Consider the following 22,315-nt stretch of genomic DNA (forward strand, 5'->3'; position numbering starts at 1 on the left):
AGGTGGCACTGCTGCCTGACCGAGGGGGAAAGAAGTGGCTGAGGGTGAGCAGTTTGTTTGTCACAGACTCACAGCCAGCCAGTGTGCTATTGTGTTCAGCTGCAGCATGTCACGTGAGAACATCAAATGAAGCAAAGTAAATTGTCGAGTGCTGTGTGATCATTCCAAATCAGGGGGCACATCCTCACAAGTTTGCCTCAGACAGCAAAAAGTCTAGAACTGGCCCTGCTCAGATGATGTATAAGGGGTATCATCGTAACCATGAAAAGCAAGTGAAGAGAATTTGGGGTATTTTAAAGCTGAGGCCCCTGCCACACACAAAAAAATGTTAAGTGAAAAAAAAGTATAAAAACACCATTTTCAAAGTTGTGGTCACATTTCTGCAAAACCACATACGTGCAAATGATACTAAATACCAGTATCTGAGTAGGCCTGGATCACTAGTTTTCAGAATGGTGATATTTATGGCTTTTCTTGAAGGTTCAGACCCTCCAGGGGCTTTGCTAAGAAAGAATGATACTACTTGGTGACAAAAAATGGTCTTAAAAAAGCTATTGGTACTATTGTGGTTAACAGTCTGCTGTGTGCTCAGAAAGCTACCTGATTATGTATATGGTGTATCCTTTTAACCTTGACAAAGAAGAAAATAAAATTTAGGGTGCTTTAGGACTAAAGCTTATATCATGTGCATTCTTTTTAGTGACAAAAAAAACTGTAAAAAAAATACAATTTTCAAAGTTATGGTCAAATTTCACCAAAACGGCCTACGTCCAAATCTTACAAAATAACAATATTTAGGTAGGCCTGGGTCTCTAGTTTTCAGAATGGTGATATTTATGACTTTTATCAAATGTTCCGGTGCTGCAGGTGCTTTGATAATAAGGCTTCTTGCACACAGGGACGTTACAGGCGCACGTTAGTGCAGCCTGTAACGCTCCCCCAACGCACAGCAATTTAACACAAGTGGGCTGTTCACACTGCCCACGTTGCGTTACATTGTAAGGCAGCAAAGTGCTGCATGCTGTACGTTATACTGAGCTAAGCCGCGTTAGACTGCTTGCACATGCTCAGTCATGTTGGGGAGGAGGGGAGAGCGGCCGGGCACATGGCTAATTAATATTCACTGCACTCAGTGATGTGCAGTGTTTACTTCCTGGAGCGGCCGCTCTGTGTGGCGATTGGCTGGCGGGACCACGTGATGCCGCATGCGTCCAAGAGTGCGCATCACGGCATCACGGACGCCAGAGTGAGCTGCACAACGCGGCTCACTCCGACGTCCACACCAGAGAGCACCAGGCGTTGCATTAGGGGCACGTTATGTGCCCTATAACGTCCCCTAAACGCAACGTCCTGGTGTGTAACTAGCCTAAAGAATGACATTATTACATTTGGCTATATGTAGCAATTTGTGCACCAAATATTTATGATTTAATGTAAATATTTCTAATAATAGCAGGCTATTGAATTTTACACTGACTACACAGAAAGCAATACTGAATAATATCTGGGATTGGATATATTCTCGTAACTTCTAAGCCTGGATCTGTCCCTAGAAGCTTGGGCCAATGGTGACACTACGTATTGCTTTATAACGCTTGATGCCAGATGTTTCAGAATTGGTCTCATCATATTCAGATGTCACTTTGTGGTTTGCACGTTTGTTTGCAATGTCGTATTCTAGAATTCCACTTTGAAGACAGAGAGAGTTGTAACAGTAACCATGAAGAGCGGGGGAGCGGTGTTCCTCCATGGGGCTGCATTGGTGCAGGAAATGTTGTTTATCACAGACTTGTAGTAACGTCCTGGTAAATGGACCACACTGGATCCTGCTTCACAGATCTCATCGGTGGTACATCCATGTAAGGTGTCTCGAACTGCAAGAATAAAGAAAAGCGAAACCGGTAGGTCTAGGAATGGCTCATTCGGTATATGTAGGGCTACATAAGTCAATAAAGATCACATATATGGTCAGGTTATGCTAGAAACTGCTGTACTACTCTGGAGGTCTAAGGCAGTCCCACTACATTTAAGGCCTGTTTCACACCATAAGGCCTCTTGCACACTGCATGCATTTCAGATTCCGATTCCGCTTTTTAATCTGTTTTTACATCCGATTCCGATTCAGATTTTTAATCTTAACTGCATGCTGCGTTTTTTGATCCGTTTTTCTGTTGAATGTATTCAAGGAAAATCGGAAACGGAATCGGAATCGGAATCGGAAAACGGATTTGCAGTGTGCAGGGAGCCTAAACCAGCATCAGCGGTGTGCCGCACCGGACGCACCGTATGGCCAAAGGCAGGCCTTCAGGGAACACCGTGTTAGTACACGTGTTCCCTGTCTGGCCACCAGCCAATCAGGAAGTGATGCGCCCTTGAGAGACTCTTCCGTGCATGCGTGCCGCAACGTCCCAACACCAACTATTTAAAAAACCCTGTGTTGCCATAGAACACGTGTGTCGAACTCCAGGCCTGGAGGGCCAGATCCATGCCAGTGTTTAGGATGGACTGAGAAAGAAAGGAATGTGTTCTACCTGATGGACCGCACCTTTCCTGATTCAGACCCATCAATTCATTTGAGCTGTATCAAAAATGTGTGAGGACCTCGGCCCTCGTAGGACCGGTTTGACATCCCTGCCATAGAATAACATGACTTCCGGGTTGATGCAGATCACCCTAGATCCCGCATGGTAACATAGCTCTGCACCAGCATTAGATTAGGCACTTCCGGCACAGCATACCGCAATGTGAGAAGTATGACCTTCCCCATAGGGTTCCATTAAGCTGCGGTAGCGCCACGCCAGTGTGAAAGGGCTCTGAGAGGAGATGTGCGCCAATTCTCTATCAACACATCCAGGCCCTTATTCAGTTTACTTTTTCACCTAAGTTTTCTCCTAGTTGATATTTTTAGTTGATATTTTCCCATCTTATAAATAAAATGCCTTTTATAGTAAACCCAAGGTGAAAATAAACCGATGAGATAAACAATTGTATTTACAGCAAAGTCCCCATTATCCGGAAGTCAACCCTCACGCCTGAGGTAGACATCGGGGACTGTTTTTTTGTCATTTGGAGAGCTTTAGGTTCAGCAGAAGCAATTTACCAATCCTCCGGGAGACTTCTTCTACACTTCTGCAGCTTCCAGTGACCTGCCTGCATCCATGTACAGGATCTGGTATGTCATGTGACCCACATAGAGTCACATGACATGCGGCGGGGACCCATACACGGCGGACACCGGAAATACGCTGGGAGCTACAAGAAGATTACAAGACGGCTCCCGAAGGATTGATACATTGTTTTTTCCTACTTGGGGAAGGGGGGGGGGTTAGTGCTATTTTTTGCCAGTAGCTCAAGCAACTGACAAGCACTCATATCCAGCATCAGGCAATCTTCGTCTTTGCAGGGTACTGGGGACTTTGCTGTACCTTTACTTTAACCATTTGGCGACCGCTCCACGCCAATTGGTGGGAACGCAGCATTAGCCCCAGGACCAGCCCAGGGCGGGGATTGCAGGAGATTGCGCGCACATCCCCGATGAAATGATGGAGCTCCGCTCCGCCATCAGTCTTCCAGCGGCGATTGCAGCTCAGAGATGGTTAGACGGTGAAAACGCCGTCTAATAAGACTGTACAAGTGCTGCAATCTAAGGCAGCGCTGTACTGGGCGACAGGGAAGCGATCCGCTGTCATAGGCTGAAGCCTATGATAGCCGATCGTGCTGATTGGCGGGCAGGAGGAGGGAGGGACTGGGAAAAAAAATAATGAAAAAAGAGGAAATTGATAACAAAATAAAAAGAAAAAAATATTTACTAAAAAATAAACAAACATTGGGGAGCGATCAGACACCACCAACAGAAAGCTCTGTTGCTGGAAAAAAAAAGGGGGGGGGGGATCACTTGTGTGCCGAGTTAAGCGGCGCTGCAGCGAGGCCTTAAAGCTGCAGTGGCCCATTAAAAAAAAATGACCTGGTCTTTAGGGGGGTTTAAGCCCGTGGTCCTTAAGTGGTTAAAGAGAAACCGTAACCTAGAATTGAACTTCATTCCAATCAGTAGCTGATACCCCCTTTCCCATGAGAAATCTTTATCTTTTCTCCAATAGATCATCAGGGGACTCTGTGTGGCTGATATTGTGGTGAAACCCCTCCCACAGTGTGATGTCAGGACCATGGTGCTGACATCACACTGTGGGAGCCTTGTTGCATTGTGGGAAATAACAGCTGTTTCCAACTGCCAAAAAAGCAAGCAGTATCTCCTTCCACTGACATCACCTGCCAGCAGTAAAAATGTCACCATGTGATAAATGCCAGAATGTATCAGGGAGAGGAAAGATTTTACAATGGGAAAACACCAACTAAATCATTTATACATAATTATTGTAAAAATTAAGCACATTTTTATTACATTATTTTCACTGGAGTTCCTCTTTACGGTTGTATTTTTCCGGTCAACCAGGTAATACTATATATATATATATATATATATATATATATATATATATATATATATATATATATATATATATAAAAAAATATATATATATATATATATATATATATATACGGTATATATATATATATATATATATATATATATATATATATATATATATATATATATATATATATATATATATATATATATATATACAGTGGTGTGAAAAACTATTTGCCCCCTTCCTGATTTCTTATTCTTTTGCATGTTTGTCACACTTAAATGTTTCTGCTCATCAAAAAACGTTAACTATTAGTCAAAGATAACATAATTGAACGCAAAATGCAGTTTTAAATTATGGTTTTTATTATTTAGTGAGAAAAAAAAACTCCAAATCTACATGGCCCTGTGTGAAAAAGTGATTGCCCCCCTTGTTAAAAAATAACTTAACTGTGGTTTATCACACCTGAGTTCAATTTCTGTAGTCACCCCCAGGCCTGATTACTGCCACACCTGTTTCAATCAAGAAATCGCTTAAATAGGAGCTATCTGACACAGAGAAGTAGACCAAAAGCACCTCAAAAGCTAGACATCATGCCAAGATCCAAAGAAATTCAGGAACAAATGAGAACAAAGTACTGTAATTGAGATATATCAGTCTGGTAAAGGTTATAAAGCCATTTCTAAAGCTTTGGGACTCCAGCGAACCACAGTGAGAGCCATTATCCACAAATGGCAAAAACATGGAACAGTGATGAACCTTCCCAGGAGTGGCTGGCCGACCAAAATTACCCCAAGAGCACAGAGAAAACTCATCCGAGAGGCCACAAAAGACCCCAGGACAACATCTAAAGAACTGCAGGCCTCACTTGCCTCAATTAAGGTCATTGTTCATGACTCCACCATAAGAAAGAGACTGGGCAAAAACGGCCTGCATGGCAGATATCCAAGGCGCAAACCACTTTTAAGCAAAAAGAGCATTAAGGCTCGTCTCAATTTTGCTAAAAAAAACATCTCAATGATTGGCAAGACTTTTGGGAAAATACCTTGTGGACCGATGAGACAAAAGTTTCTGGAAGGTGCGTGTTCCCGTTACATCTGGCGTAGAAGTAACACAGCATTTCAGCAAAAGAACATCATACCAACCGTAAAATATGGTGGTGGTAGTGTGATGGTCTGGGGTTGTTTTGCTGCTTCAGGACCTGGAAGGCTTGCTGTGATAGATGGAACCATGAATTCTACTGTCTACCAAAAAATCCTGAAGGAGAATGTCCGGCCATCTGTTCGTCAACTCAAGCTGAAGCGATCTTGGGTGCTGCAGCAGGACAATGACCCAAAACACACCAGCAAATCCACCTCTGAATGGCTGAAGAAAAACAAAATGAAGACTTTGGAGTGGCCTAGTCAAAGTCCTGACCTGAATCCTATTGAGATGTTGTGGCATGACCTTAAAAAGGCGGTTCATGGTAGAAAACCCTCAAATAAAGCTGAATTACAACAATTCTGCAAAGATGAGTGGGTCAAAATTCCTCCAGAGCGCTGTAAAAGACTCGTTGCAAGTTATCGCAAACGCTTGATTGCAGTTATTGCTGCTAAGGGTGGCCCAGCCAGTTATTAGGTTCAGGGGGCAATTTCTTTTTCACACAGGGCCATGTAGGTTTTGAGTTATTTTTCTCACTAAATAATAAAAACCATCATTTAAAACTGCATTTTGTGTTCAATTATGTTATCTTTGACTAATAGTTAACGGTTTTTGATGAGCAGAAACATTTAAGTGTGACAAACATGCAAAAGAATAAGAAATCAGGGAGGGGGCAAATAGTTTTTCACACCACTGTATACATATATATACATATATATATATATATATATATATATATATATATATATATATATATATATATATATATATATATATATATATATATATATATATATAGGCATTCTTCTTTATTGTATCTGGGGCACCATCTGTAAAGCACACGTGACGCGAGAGGGATAAAGAGGCTGACATATTTATGTCCTTTTAAACAATGTTTATTTTCTGGCTGTCCTGATCTTCTGCTTTCCAGGGCTCATACACACGTGCAACTATTCCGCCCAACTATCATCCACACTTGGTCAGTTGGACAATAATCTGGCATGTGTACACATGGCAAACGATCCAAATGGAGGTTCAATTCACACGACTGCTGGGCTGATATGATGCAGTTGGTGTTTGAACAACTTGCACTTGTTTGGAATCAGGCCATATGGTGCAGTCTGTTGCTCCACTTATGTGCACAGTATGCAAATTAGTTAATCATTTAATTGGTTTGGCCATGGGGAAATACAGGTCCTGTCAACGGATTGCCGTGTAGTCGGTCATGTCGTCGGGTTGGTTGTGCGATTTGTGGACGTGTGTATGAGCCTTAATACTTTTGGCCATAAACCCTGCACAAGCATGCAGATCAGGCGCTCTGACTGAAGTCAGATTGAATTAGCTGCATGCTTGTTTCAGGTGTGTTATTCAGACACTACTGCAGCCAAAGAGATCAGCAGGATGCCAGGCAACTGGTATTGTTTAACAGGAAATAAATATGGAAGTCACCATCAGGACCGGTCCTCTCATGAGGCAAGGTGAAACATTTGCATCAGGCGGCAGAGATTACAGAAGCAGCATTTTTGTACTGAGGGGGGGAGGGGGGGGGCATCCTCACAAGTTTGCCTAGAAGTCTAGAACCAGAACTGGTCACCATATCCCTTTCAGTTCAGGTGTCCTTTCATTCCCAACTGCATCCAAAACTGAATAAAGCAAAATTGTTAAAGAACTTAATTGGGTAACGAGGTAAGTTTCCTTTGGAGATTAACTTTTTAAATGTAAACACTCATTTCATAGCTCTGCTCCTCTGCAGCTGTGCACCTATATAATAGCGATGGTGTCGTAGTTAGCTGATTGCAGTTTTACAGTTGCTCACCACCTTCTGTATGGGAACTGCAATCCAACCTCCTCATGTAGACACAGCTCTACAGCAATGAAAGAATCCTGGTAAATATGACCTTGCATGTTCATCCTGGGGGCAGTAGTGGGGTGTAGTGGCTAGCGCTCTCGCCTTGCAGCGCTGGGTCCCTGGTTCATATCCCAGCCAGGGCACTATCTGCACAGAGTTTGTATTTTCTCCCCATGTCTGCATGGGTTTCCTCCGGGCACTCTGGTTTCCTCCCACATCCCAAAAACATGCAGATAATTTAACTGGCTTCCCCTAGATTGGACCTAGACTATGATGCACACACTACACGATACATACATAGACATATGACTATGGTAGGAATTAGATTGTGAGCTCCTCTGAGGGACAGTTAAAGAGGAACTCCAGTGAAAATAATGTAATAAAAAAGTGCTTCATTTTTAAAATAATTATGTATAAATGATTTAGTCAGTGTTTGCCCATTGTAAAATATTTTAAATCCCTGATTTATATTCTGACATTTATTACATGGTGACATCTTTACTGCTGGCAGGTGATGTAGCTGCTGCTTGCTGTTTTGGCAGTTGGAAACAGCTGTAAACAGCTATTTCCCACAATGCAGCAAGGTTTACAGACAGGAAACTGCCAGAAGTACCTCGGTACTCAGAGCTTCTTGTGGGAGGGGTTTCACCACAATATCAGTCATACAGCGCCCCCTGATGGTCTGTTTGTGAAAAGGAATAGATTTCTCATGTAAAAGGGGGTATCAGCTACTGATTGGGATAAAGTTCAATTCTTGGTCGGAGTTTCTCTTTAAGTGACAAGACAATACATACTCTGTACAGCGCTGTGGAAGATGTCGGCACTATATAAATAATAGTAATAATAATTTCACATGGAATGTTCATCCTGTTGTCCATCATGTCTCATTCGTAAACCATCACTTCATTAGTGACAGATGTACTTACCGCGTTTCTCAGTCCTCATGTAGCGAACACAACGTTTTTCTTTCCCAGTGCATTTTAAATTGTCATAACTTGCACATCGATCAGCGTTGGGGACAAAGCAAGCTGGGCAAATCACTCCATTTTCATCATTGTTGATTGATGGTACTAAGGAAGGTGAAAGTCCAGGTCAGGACCAAAAACAATATATACTGCAGTAAATGTCTACTGAAAGGTGCTTATCATGTACAAAGTATAGTACAAAAACACATCAAGATGGGTTAATGACATTCTAGTGATAAAAACAATTTAACCACCTGAGCGGTCTGGACGAGCTGAGCTCGTCCAACACCGCCGGAGGTCGCCGCTCAGGCCCTGCTGGGCCGATTTTAATCAAATAAAAAGCAGCACACGCAGCCGGCACTTTGCCAGCCGCGTGTGCTGCCTGATCGCCGCCGCTCCGCGGCGATTCGCCGCGAGCAGCGGCGAAAGAGGGCCCCCCTAGCCGCCTGAGCCCTGCGCAGCCGGAACAAAAAGTTCCGGCCAGCGCTAAGGGCTGGATCGGAGGCGGCTGACGTCAGGACGTCGGCTGACGTCGATGACGTCACTCCGCTCGTCGCTATGGCGACGATATAAGCAAAACAAGGAAGGCCGCTCATTGCGGCCTTCCTTGTTTATTCTGGGCGCCGGAGGCGATCGGAAGATCGCCTCCGGAGCGCCCTCTAGTGGGCTTTCATGCAGCCAACTTTCAGTTGGCTGCATGAAATAGTTTTTTTTTTATTTGAAAAAAACCCTCCCGCAGCCACCCTGGCGATTTAATCAGAACGCCAGGGTGGTTAAAGTACTACTATGTCAAAAACTGTGACGTGCTACTGCCCCAATACTCATCATGAAATAACATTCTTAGTAAAACTTGTGTGGAAATGTTCAGAAATAATTATTCAATATCGACACTTTTTGCTCTGCGGACTCCCAGCCGACCATTTATTCCCGTTACAGTCCATCATCAGTGGCGTAGCTAAGGAGCTGTGGGCCCAAATGCAAGATTTACAATGGGGTCCCCAAGCACTGTATACATAATTGATACGGCGTACCAAAACCTGCCAATGGCAACTACAGTGTCAGAGGTGCAAGAAGGGGATGGGGGGGCAGTATCTACAGAAGTGATTATTATGAGCACAGGACCAATAAAGAGCTAATGCTGAAGTTGAGAGAGGGCCCAAGGACCCCTCTGGCCCAAGGGCCACAATGCGGTGCAACTTCTGCACCCCCTATTGCTACGCCCCTGTCCATCATGAACTCTGCTGCACGACTCACTCACCTCTCCTCCCACTTCTCCAGCCCTGTCCCCCTCTTCCACTCCCTTCAGTGGCTGCCAGTCACACCTCATCCACCTCTCCAGCCCTATCCCCCTCTTATACTCCCTTCATTAGCTGCCAATCACACCTCATCCACCTCTCCTCCCACTTCTCCAGCCTTATCCCTCTCTGTCATTCCCTTCACTGGCTGCCAATCACTCCTCATCCACCTCTTCTCCTGCTTCTCCAGCCCCTATCCCCCTCTGTCATTCCCTTCACTGGCTGCCAATCACTCCTCATCCACCTCTTCTCCCACTTCTCCAGCCTTATCCCTCTCTGTCATTCCCTTCACTGGCTGCCAATCACTCCTCATCCACCTCTCCTCCCACTTCTCCAGCCTTATCCCTCTCTGTCATTCCCTTCACTGGCTGCCAATCACTCCTCATCCACCTCTCCTCCCACTTCTCCAGCCCTATCCCCCTCTGTCACTCCCCTCACTGGCTGCCAGTCACACCTCATCCACCTCTCCTCCTGCTTCTCTAGCCCCTTCCCCCTCTGTCACACCCTTCACTGGCTTCCAATCACTCCTCATCCACCTCTCCTCCTGCTTCTCTAGCCCCTTCCCCCTCTCTCACACCCTTCACTGGCTGCCAATCACTCCTCATCCACCTCTCCTCCTGCTTCTCTAGCCCCTTCCCCCTCTGTCACACCCTTCACTGGCTTCCAATCACTCCTCATCCACCTCTCCTCCCGCTTCTCCAGCCATATCCCCCTCTGTCACTCCCCTCACTGGCTGCCAATCACTCCTCATCCACCTCTCCTCCCGCTTCTCCAGCCATATCCCCCTCTGTCACTCCCCTCACTGGCTGCCAGTCACACCTCATCCACCTCTCCTCCTGCTTCTCTAGCCCCTTCCCCCTCTGTCACACCCTTCACTGGCTTCCAATCACACCTCATCCACCCCTCTTCCTGCTTATCCAGCCCAATCCCCCTCTGTCACTCCCTTCACTGGCTGCCAATCACTCCTCATCCACCTCTCCTCCCACATCTCTAGCCCTATCCCCCTCTGTCATTCCCTTCACTGGCTGCCAATCACTCCTCATCCACCTCTCCTCCTGCTTCTCTAGCCCCTTCCCCCTCTGTCACACCCTTCACTGGCTTCCAATCACTCCTCATCCACCTCTCCTCCCGCTTCTCCAGCCCTATCCCCCTCTGTCACTCCCCTCACTGGCTGCCAGTCACACCTCATCCACCTCTCCTCCTGCTTCTCTAGCCCCTTCCCCCTCTGTCACACCTTTCACTGGCTTCCAATCACTCCTCATCCACCTCTCCTCCTGCTTCTCTAGCCCCTTCCCCCTCTGTCACACCCTTCACTGGCTGCCAATCACTCCTCATCCACCTCTCCTCCTGCTTCTCTAGCCCCTTCCCCCTCTGTCACACCCTTCACTGGCTTCCAATCACTCGTCATCCACCTCTCCTCCCGCTTCTCCAGCCATATCCCCCTCTGTCACTCCCCTCACTGGCTTCCAATCACTCCTCATCCACCTCTCCTCCCGCTTCTCCAGCCATATCCCCCTCTGTCACTCCCCTCACTGGCTGCCAATCACACCTCATCCACCTCTCCTCCTGCTTCTACAGCCCTATCCCCCTCTGTCACTCCCCTCACTGGCTGCCAATCACACCTCATCCACCTCTCCTCCTGCTTCTACAGCCCTATCCCCCTCTGTCACTCCCCTCACTGGCTGCCAGTCACACCTCATCCACCTCTCCTTCTGCTTCTCCAGCCCCTTCCCCCTCTGTCACACCCTTCACTGGCTTCCAATCACACCTCATCCATCTCTCCTCCTGCTTCTCCAGCCCCTTCCCCCTCTGTCACACCCTTCACTGGCTTCCAATCACACCTCATCCACCCCTCTTCCTGCTTATCCAGCCCAACCCCCCTCAGTCTCTTCACTGGCTGCCAGTTACACAAAGGATACAATTTAAAATCCTTACTCTCGCCTACAAAGCTCTCCACAACATAGCTCCTTCCTGTCTAAATAAACTTATCTCCAGATACCATCCTACATGCATCTCTGCTCTACTAACAATATTCTACTAGTCTTCTTGTCTGGTTACCTCTTCTCACTCCCACTTACAAGACTTCTCTTGATCCTCTCCACTCCTCTGGAACGCTCTCCCTCAATACATTAGCCACTCAACCACACTTACTCTGTTTAGGCGCAATCTGAAAACTCACCTCTTCAGGCAAGCATACTCTCCTACCTAGGACACTTCGCCCACTGACCACCATTTCTACCATCTCACACACGGCTTCCCTTTACCTACTGTCCTATCCCTTAAACCTTTAGACTGTAAGGCCTTTAGGCCAGGGCTCTCTTCCCCTTTTGTCTCACAATGCCGTGTAATGTACATACCTCCCACCCCTGTGTACAAATCTGTAGTTGATTTGTTCTCAGCATCAACTGTAATCTACCATTGTCTTGTATTAAAGTCAACCTGAACTCTTGCACAGGACAAAAGAAAAACACAGAGAAATGCACCCTGTATGTATTTAGAGAGTTTAGCCTGTCTAATTCTCCCTCACTTGTGTCTAATCACTAGCTGTAATTTGATCCCTCCCCTGTGTCACATGACTACCTATGGCAGATAAGCAGATAAGCCCATTTGAAAAGCACAGGCTGTAAACAATATGTCTACTTCCATGCAGGGGCGTAACTAGAAATCACTGGGCCCCCCTGCGAATATTTGGATGCCCCCCCCCCCCCCATAGGTGCCAAATAATCGTAATGGGGCAGCGTTTCACTGTAAATTAATTGTAAAGTGGGCAGCATTTTACCAGACAATCGTAATGTGGGCCAGAAAATCGTAATGTGGGCAGAGTTCACCAGAAAATCGTAATGTGGGCCTTTAGAAAATCATAATGTGGGCAGAGTTCACCAGAAAATCGTAATGTGGGCAGAGTTCACCAGAAAATCGTAATGTGGGCACCAGTCACCAGAAAATCATAATATGGGCAGCAGTCACCAGAAAATTGTAACGTGGACAGCATTCACCAGACAATCGTAACGTGAGCAGCAGTCACCAGAAAATCATAATGTGGGCAGAGTTCACCAGAAAATCGTAATGTGGGCACCAGTCACCAGAAAATCGTAATGTGGGCCTTTAGAAAATCATAATGTGGGCAGAGTTCACCAGAAAATCGTAATGTGGGCACCAGTCACCAGAAAATTGTAACGTGGACAGCATTCACCAGACAATCGTAATGTGGCCAGCGTTCACCAGAAAATCATGATGTGGGCAGAGTTCACCAGAAAATCATAATGTGGGCAGAGTTCACCAGAAAATCGTAATGTGGGCACCAGTCACCAGAAAATCGTAACGTGAGCAGCAGTCACCAGAAAATTGTAACGTGGACAGCATTCACCAGACAATCGTAATGTGGGCAGCGTTCACCAGAATATCGTAATGTGGGACAGAAAATCATAATGTGGGCAGAGTTCACCAGAAAATCGTAATGTGGGCACCAGTCACCAGAAAATCGTAACGTGAGCAGCAGTCACCAGAAAATTGTAACGTGGACAGCATTCACCAGACAATCGTAATGTGGGCAGCGTTCACCAGAATATCGTAATGTGGGACAGAAAATCGTAATGTGGGCAGAGTTCACCAGAAAATCGCGATGTGGGCAGCAGTCACCAGAAAATCGCCATGTGGGCAGCAGTCACCAGAAAATCGCCATGTGGGCAGCAGTCACCAGAAAATCGCAATGTGGGCATCAGTCACCAGAAAATCCTAATGTAGGCAGCAGTCACCAGAATATCGTAATGTGGGCAGCAGTCACCAGAAAATCCTAATGTGGGCAGCAGTCAGTCACCAGAATATCATAATGTGGGCAGCACACACCAGAAAATCCTAATGTGGGCAGCAGTCACCAGAAAATCCTTATGTGGGCAGCAGTCACCAGAAAATCGCAATGTGGGCAGCAGTCACCAGAAAATCGCAATGTGGGCAACAGTCACCAGAAAATCGCAATGTGGGCAGCAGTCACCAGAAAATCCTAATGTGGGCAGCATACACCAGAAAATCGTAATGTGGGCAGCAGACACCAGAAAATCGCAATGTGGGCAGCAGACACCTGAAAATCGTAATGTGGGCAGCAGACACCAGAAAATCATAATATGGGCAGCAGACACCTGAAAATCGTAATGTGGGCAGCAGACACCTGAAAATCGTAATGTGGGCAGCAGACACCTGAAAATCGTAATGTGGGCAGCAGGCACCTGAAAATCGTAATGTGGGCAGCAGACACCTGAAAATCGCAATGTGGGCAGCAGACACCTGAAAATCGTAATGTGGGCAGCAGACACCTGAAAATCGTAATGTGGGCAGCAGACACCAGAAAATCGCAATGTGGGCAGCAGTGACCAGAAAATCGTAATGTGGGCAGCAGACACCAGAAAATCCTAATGTGGGCAGCAGTCACCAGAAAATCGCAATGTGGGCAGCAGTGACCAGAAAATCGTAATGTGGGCAGCAGACACCAGAAAATCGCAATGTGGGCAGCAGACACCTGAAAATCGCAATGTGGGCAGCAGACACCTGAAAATCGTAATGTGGGCAGCAGACACCTGAAAATCGCAATGTGGGCAGCAGTGACCAGAAAATCGCAATGTGGGCAGCAGTCACCAGAAAATCCCCCTGCAGAATTTCAGAGTGCCCCCCCCCCCCCCGGGGCCCGCTCGTGGCCGTTTTTTGGGGGCTGGAGGGGTGGCAGCATGAGGGGAAAGCCTTGCCCACAGTCGGCGGGGAGAGGGGAAGTTCCCCCCTCTCCCTCACCTCGGGGCTCTCCCCTCTGCGCCCCCCTCCAACTAGTGAATGTGTGTGGGCAGCGGGCAGCAGCGGCGGCGGGATACATACCTTCTTCCTTGCGTTCCATCGCCGCCTTCTCGCTCTAGCGGCTGACGTCACTTCCGCTTCCGATGTGAGGGAGAGGGGGGAACTTCCCCTCTCCCCGCCGACTGTGGGCAATGCTTTCCCCTCATGCTGCCACCCCTCCAGCCCCCAAAAAACGGCCCCGAGTGGGCCCCAGGGGGGGGGGGGGGGGCGGGCCCCCCCACGGGCGCAGGCGCTGCAGGGCCTATTGTTACGCCCCTGCTTCCATGAATCAGGAAGTAGAAACAGTGCAGATTTATTTTAGGATTTGTATCAGCTGTAACAAAGAAATGTTCATTGTTTAACCACTTTCCCCTCCTGGACGTAGAGCTACGTCCAGGAGGCCATGTAAGCTCCTGCGCGCTCCCGCGTCCGATCACGCACGCGCACGCGTGCTCCCGGCCGCAGATCGTTAGCTCAGGAATCAATGAATCAGGCCATGGTGCCCGATCACTGATTCCTCTCACCAGCCTTGCTTTTTCTGCCTCCTACGTCCCTCTAAGCGTACATGTTACGTTTAGAGTGACGTCATGTAAACAAACCTAAGGTTGCCACCTTGTGGCCAAAAAGTAAAACTACATCTATATAAAAATAAAAAACATATATTTGCATTAAAAAAATTACTATTTACATCCGGCCCTCCCAAAAATACCCAAATAAAATGTTTAATAAGTAAAAAAAAAAAACATTACAATAAAAAAAACCACATATATACAGTGGTGTGAAAAACTATTTGCCCCCTTCCTGATTTCTTATTCTTTTGCATGTTTGTCACACTTAAATGTTTCTGCTCATCAAAAACCGTTAACTATCAGTCAAAGATAACATAATTGAACACAAAATTTTAAATGATGGTTTTTATTATTCAGTGAGAAAAAAAAACTCCAAATATACATGGCCCTGTGTGAAAAAGTGATTGCCCCCCTTGTTAAAAAATAACTTAACTGTGGTTTATCACACCTGAGTTCAATTTCTGTAGTCACCCCCAGGCCTGATTACTGCCACACCTGTTTCAATCAAAAAATCACTTAAATAGGAGCTATCTGACACAGAGAAGTAGACCAAAAGCACATCAACAGCTAGACATCATGCCAAGATCCAAAGAAATTCAGGAACAAATGAGAACAAAAGTACTGTAATTGAGATCTATCCGTCTGGTAAAGGTTATAAAGCCATTTCTAAAGCTTTGGGACTCCAGCGAACCACAGTGAGAGCCATTATCCACAAATGGCAAAAACATGGAACAGTGATGAACCTTCCCAGGAGTGGCCGGCCGACCAAAATTAGCCCAAGAGCGCAGAGAAAACTCATCCGAGAGGCCACAAAAGACCACAGGACAACATCTAAAGAACTGCAGGCCTCACTTGCCTCAATTAAGGTCAGTGTTCACGACTCCACCATAAGAAAAAGACTGGGCAAAAACGGCCTGCATGGCAGATATCCAAGGCGCAAACCACTTTTAAGCAAAAAGAACATTAAGGCTCATCTCAATTTTGCTAAAAAAACATCTCAATGATTGCCAAGACTTTTGGGAAAATACCTTGTGAACCGACGAGACAAAAGTTGAACTTTTTGGCAGGTGCGTGTCCCGTTACATCTGGCGTAGAAGTAACACAGCATTTCAGCAAAAGAACATCATACCAACAGTAAAATATGGTGGTGGTAGTGTGATGGTCTGGGGTTGTTTTGCTGCTTCAGGACCTGGAAGGCTTGCTGTGATAGATGGAACCATGAATTCTACTGTCTACCAAAAAATCCTGAAGGAGAATGTCCGGCCATCTGTTCGTCAACTCAAGCTGAAGTGATCTTGGGTGCTGCAGCAGGACAATGACCCAAAACACACTAGCAAATCCACCTCTGAATGACTGAAGAAAAACAAAATGAAGACTTTGGAGTGGCCTAGTCAAAGTCCTGACCTGAATCCTATTGAGATGTTGTGGCATGACCTTAAAAAGGCGGTTCATGCTAGAAAACCCTCAAATAAAGCTGAATTACAACAATTCTGCAAAGATGAGTGGGCCAAAATTCCTCCAGAGCGCTGTAAAAGACTCGTTGCAAGTTATCGCAAACGCTTGATCGCAGTTATTGCTGCGAAGGGTGGCCCAACCAGTTATTAGGTTCAGGGGGCAATTTCTTTTTCACACAGGGCCATGTAGGTTTTGAGGTTTTTTTTCTCACTAAATAATAAAAGCCATCATTTAAAACTGCATTTTGTGTTCAATGATTGTGTTCAAGGAAGGGGGCAAATCGTTTTTCACACCACTGTATATTTACCTAAGGGTCTAAAGTTTTTAAATATCTATGTAAAGATGAAATATTTCTATTTTTTTTATTTTAAGCTTCTAAATAGTGATGGATGCAAAACGGAAAAAATGCACTTTTATTTCCAAATAAAATATTGTCGCCATACATTGTGATAGGGACATAATTTAAATGGTGTAATAACCGGGACAAATGGGCAAATACAATTCGTGGGTTTTAATTATGGAGGCATGTATTATTTTAAAACTATAATGTCCGAAAACTGAGAAATAATGAATTTTTTCCGTGTTTTTCTTATTCTTACTGTTAAAATGCATTTACAGTAAAGTGGCTCTTAGCAAAATGTACCACCCAAAGAAAGCCAAATTGGTGGTGGAAAAAACAAGATATAGATCAGTTCATTGTGATAAGTAGTGATAAAGTTATAGGCTAATGAATGGGAGGTGAAAATTGCTCGGATGCATAAAGTGAAAACGACTGAAGGCTGAAGTGGTTAAAGGTTATGATGCTGCTGTGTATCTTTTAGAGCAGAGAGGACATTCTGAGTTCAGGTCCGCTTTAACTGTTGTAGTATTTATTTTGTATTGTTATACCCTGTATGCTGTTGTACAAAAACACGAAAGATGTTGTTGATATGTAAAATAATAATAATAATAATAATAACAGCAGTTTATACAGAGCTGAACAAGCACCAGCACTATAAACACTCTAGCTTCCATCCATGGAGTATATGTCATTGGTCCAATTCCAAGCTAAATACAATTCCCTAACTATTCTGAGGAGTTCCTGCTTCTAACTGACTTGGGCATTTACAATAGATACTTACAGGTTGGCATAGGTGTGTGACATCCACTGTGGTCACAGCAGGTGGTGTTTATCAGTATGGTCTTCCTTGAGCTTTGGATCCGTCCAACCCGACCACATTCTCTGGACTTCCCACATCTTCTGATGTCCTCAGTTTCCTCAGCCCTTTCTGAAACCAAAAACTGGGAAGTGAAACTCGATCTTGCCGTATATGTGCAGGACTTCAAACCAACAGCAGAGATTGCAGTCCAGTATGGGACTATATTGAGCTCCTTAAAGTATAATGCCACAATAAAACTAATGAGTAAAAGTAAACCAAAGCAACAAACCCAGAAGCTACTACAGGCAGGGCCGGCCCGCTCATGAGGCGGGGTGAAACTTTTGCCTCAGGCGGCAAATTTCTAGGGGCGGCATCCGCCCGTCGGAGGGTGCGGGGAGCCGGCCGCCCAGCTGGAGGGGTAGCGGGCAGGACGGGGATATTGGGCCTAGCGGCGGGGAGGGGGGTCGGACTCCCCCCTCCCTCGCCTGGGTCCCCGTCCTCCGCTCCCCTCCAGCCTTAAATACATCAGAACTAGCGCAACTCGTAAGAGGCAGTGGGCGGGGAGGACTCACCTCTTCCTCGCTCAATCCAGCGTGCGCTCCACTGACGTCACTTCCTGCACGCCGCCCACTGTATTGTAAATGGACGGCGCTGCAGGAAGGACGTCAGTGGAGCGCACGCTGGATCGAGCGAGGAAGAGGTGAGTCCTCCCCGCCCACTGCCTCTTACGAGTTGCGCTAGTTCTGATGTATTTAAGGCTGGAGGGGAGCGGAGGACGGGGACCCAGGCGAGGGAGGGGGGGTCCGACCCCCCTCCCCGCCGCTAGGCCCAATACCCCCGCCCTGCCCGCTACTCCTCCAGCTCGGCGGCGGCGGCAATCATTTTTTTTTAAATTTGCCTCAGGCGGCAAAAAGTCTAGGGCCGGCCCTGACTGCAGGTAGGATTTTGGGAACTGAATAGTCTTGGATAGTATGACTGGCAACCAGAGAGATTAGCCCATCTCCACTCATCGGTTCTCCTGGTAGTTTACTCTTCATCAAAATTTGGATAGTTATTATTGGAACTGGGAAAAAAGGCACCCCAACATGATAAAAGTTTTTTTGAGCGATGAGTGTTTGTTTCTGTGATCTTGCGATGTGGGTACAGGCATGCAATTAGGTGAACAATGTTTGACGACGTGTGGTGATGACTGTCATGATGGATCGGATCTTTAAGATCCCCAATTACTCTTGTGCAAGGTACCGCGATCATTTGACTTCTCATTTGTGACTGTCGTGTTCCATCGTGTATACCCAACAGCAGGAAGATGGGTCAGGGAACACTCGATGTGGGACATTGCTGGGATCCTTCTTCCTGCCTCGTGAGGTGAGTGATTCTTCGCGTTCCCAGCCACAATATCTCTCCCTATGCTGCTATTGCGGCCTTCCTTGCCGCAATAGCAGCATAGGGGGAGATATTGTGGCTGGGAACACGAAGAATCACTCGCGTTCTCAGCCTGACGGATGGTGACGGCAAAACCGGAAGTGGCCGCCGGTGGGGACAGGAGGATCGGAGGGACACGGCGATGGCACCAATCAGCTGCAGGGGGCTGAGGAAAGCCCCAGGTGAGTAAAACTCTTTTTTTTTTTTTGACTTAAGTGTCACTTTAACACCTCCAAATATATTATCAACACCAAATTTGCTATATATATATATATATATATATATATATATATATATATATATATATATATATATATAATATATATATATATATATTATATCAGGGTCTATGGCAGGTTCAACATCGATAACAAAAGTCTTCCACACCCAGACTATTTGCAAGATTCACATCTCAAGAGAACTCCTAATGGATATCCTCAAATCCCTAATTCACAGGGAAGCCAGCCAATGTGGTTGTTCTTGCCCCTCAAGGCAAATGGTCCCATTCCTCACCTGTCACCAGCATGGTCATTTGTCCTCACATAATAATAGGGACAGATGAGGCTCAGAGCCTGCAGACTCAGATGATGAGTCTGCAGGATCTGCTGAACAAAGTCAGACAATCAAAAAGCATTTTTGCTTATGTTAGAACATAAATAAAGCAGTTATAAATAAAATGTAAAGTCAGCTTTTAGAGCAGAAAAAGTATACTTTGGGAACGTATAATTTCTAAATGAATACTAATACTTATGCACAAAAGCAAATATGATAACTGTATGGCATATAAAAAGTAGAAAAGCATGTTTTTATTAAAAATTATGACAGGGTTTTATACTGCTTTAAGACCCCCCCGGTGGTGCCTAAACCTGAGACCCCCCTGCTGGTGCCTAACCCTAAGACCCCCCTGGTGGTACCTAACCCTTAGACCCCCCTGGTGGTGCCGAACCCTAAGACCCTCCCCTGGTGGTGCTTAACCCTAAGACCCTCCCCTGGTGGTGCCTAGCCCTAAGACCCTCCCATGGTGTTGCCTAACCCTAAAACCCCCCTGGTGGTACCTAACCCTTAGACCCCCCTGGTGGTGCCTAACCCTAAGACCCTCCCCTGGTGGTGCTTAACCCTAAGACCCTCCCCTGGTGGTGCCTAGCCCTAAGACCCTCCCCTGGTGGTGCCTAGCCCTAAGACCCCCCTGGTGGTACCTAACCTTAAGACTTCCCCCTGGTGGTGCCTAACCCAAAGACCCCCTGGGGGTGCCTAACCCTAGACCCCCTCCTGGTGGTACATAACCCTAAGACCCCCCCCCCCCCCCTGGTGGTGCCTAACCCTAAGACCCCCTGGTGGTGCCTAGCCCTAAGACTCCCCCGGTGATACCTAACCTTAAGACTTCCCCCTGGTGGTGCCTAACCCTAAGACCCCCTGGGGGTGCCTAACCCTAGGCCCCCTCCTGGTGGTACCTAACCCTAAGACCCCCCCCCCCTGGTGGTGCCTAACCCTAAGACCCCCTGGTGGTGTCTAACCCTAAGACCCTCCCCTGATGGTGCCTAACCCTAAGACCCCCCCTGCTTGTGCCTAAATGGCCCAATCCCTGCTAGCAATAATATGATAAATAACAATTAAATCACAACTGCCCATTAAATAACATAATGTTTAACAATAATACCATAAATAACAATTTAATTGCAGCCACCCACTAATTAGTGAAACGGCATTCAATATTGTGATAAATAATACCATGGATAATCTTCATTTTTTCATATAGGCACGTATCGTCCTCTTCAGAACATTGATGTAGTTGGCCCACACAACTGTCACCATTGTAGCTGTTACATATATGGCAAAAGATGGCATGTCCTGAAAGAAAAATGGTAACATATCAATAGGGATGTCACTTGCTTAGGAGAACTCGTGGAGAAGCATGTGATCAGTTTGATCAGCTGATAGATTTGTAAGGTTCTGATTTGCTGTGATGACTTCCTGGTTTAACATATGACCATGACCAGCAAATCAGATCCTTATAAATCTGTCATCTTCTCAAATGATTTCTCCTAAGCAGTGCCATCCCTCAGGGCAGTTTCTAGGCCAAATTGCTCCCAGGGCGAGTGTGTTAAAATTGCACCCCCCCCCCCCTCCCGTTCAAACTGTTATTTGCAATATTTAGGCCCCCAGTACAGCTATAAGTGCTCCTGTGTAGATTAGCCAGCTGTAGGTGGACCCAGTATAGGTTAGGCAGCCATAGGTGCCTCTAGTACAGGTTTGGCAGCCATAGGTGCCTCCAGTATAGATTAGGCAGCCATAGGTGCCCCGATTATAGGTTAGCCAGCCATAAGTGCCCCAAGTATAGGTTAGCTAGCCATAGGTGCCTCCAGTATAGATTAGGCAGCCATAGGTGCCCCAATTATAGGTTAGCCAGCCATAGGTGCATTCAGTATAGGTTAGCTAGCCATAGGTGCCTTCACTATAGTTTAGCCAGCCATAGGTGCCCCAGGAAAGGTTAGTCAGCCATAGGTCCATTCAGTATAGGTTAGCCAGCCATAGGTGCCCCAGGATAGGTTAGTCAGGCATAGGTCCCTTCAGTATAGGTATAGCCTTCAGTTGATCACTGTAATAACAGCACAGGAGATTTGGGCGCAGCCGGCGCCACCATAGAGAAATTACAGCTGTAGCAGCGCACAGGGAGTAACTTCGGCGCCATCAGAAGACAGAGCTGAGGTTACTTTTAAATCACTGTAATTTGCCCTCCAGCAATAGCTGGAAGCCAAATTACATCATTACCATGTGGACCTGGAGGGGGAATAGTAATTAACGCCACCGGGACTTGTGCAGCAGCAAGAAAAGCCATATACTAGTTGTATTCTGCGCCCCAAGTCTCCCGGCAGCAATTTCATATGTATGCGCCTTCAGTATAGGTTAGCCAACCATAGGTGCCTCTAGTATAGGTTAGCTAGCCACAGGTGCCTGCTGTATGGGTTAGCCAGCCAAAGGTGCCTACAGTGTAGGTTAGCCAAGCATAAGTGCCTCCTGTATAGGTTAACGAGCCATAAGTGCCTTCAATCTAGGTCCCCCCGCCCCCTGCAGGCTGTACAGAGAAGGAGGGTGGAGCAGCGGCAGCACATAGGACTCTGCTGCGGGAAGAGGGACCCGACTCCTCCCTCCCACTCCTCAGGTCCCCTCCGTGCTCCCCCTCCAATAATGACAAGTGAAGTGCGGCAGCAGGGAGTTGGCAATTACGCATCTTC

General features: G+C 46.4%; 1 protein-coding gene across 2 annotated transcripts in view; it reads right to left on the reverse strand.

Moving 5' to 3' along the window:
• Positions 1-1,393: 1,393 nt before the first annotated feature.
• Positions 1,394-22,315, reverse strand: part of LOC137521977 (phospholipase A2 inhibitor and Ly6/PLAUR domain-containing protein-like) — a 46,426-nt gene continuing 25,504 nt past the window's right edge. The window contains exons 5-8 of one of the 2 annotated variants that reach the window (XM_068241958.1): positions 20,811-20,930; positions 17,643-17,789; positions 8,346-8,489; positions 1,394-1,874 (exon numbers count right to left, since the gene is read on the reverse strand). In XM_068241958.1, the coding sequence (XP_068098059.1) occupies positions 1,678-1,874; positions 8,346-8,489; positions 17,643-17,789; positions 20,811-20,930 (608 nt within the window). In that variant the 3' untranslated portion in view covers positions 1,394-1,677. The remainder of the gene's footprint in view (positions 1,875-8,345; positions 8,490-17,642; positions 17,790-20,810; positions 20,931-22,315) is intronic. The other variant, XM_068241959.1, reaches the window with a different exon arrangement.

This window comes from Hyperolius riggenbachi, chromosome 6 (genome assembly GCF_040937935.1).
Source record: "Hyperolius riggenbachi isolate aHypRig1 chromosome 6, aHypRig1.pri, whole genome shotgun sequence".
Lineage (NCBI taxonomy): Eukaryota > Metazoa > Chordata > Amphibia > Anura > Hyperoliidae > Hyperolius > Hyperolius riggenbachi.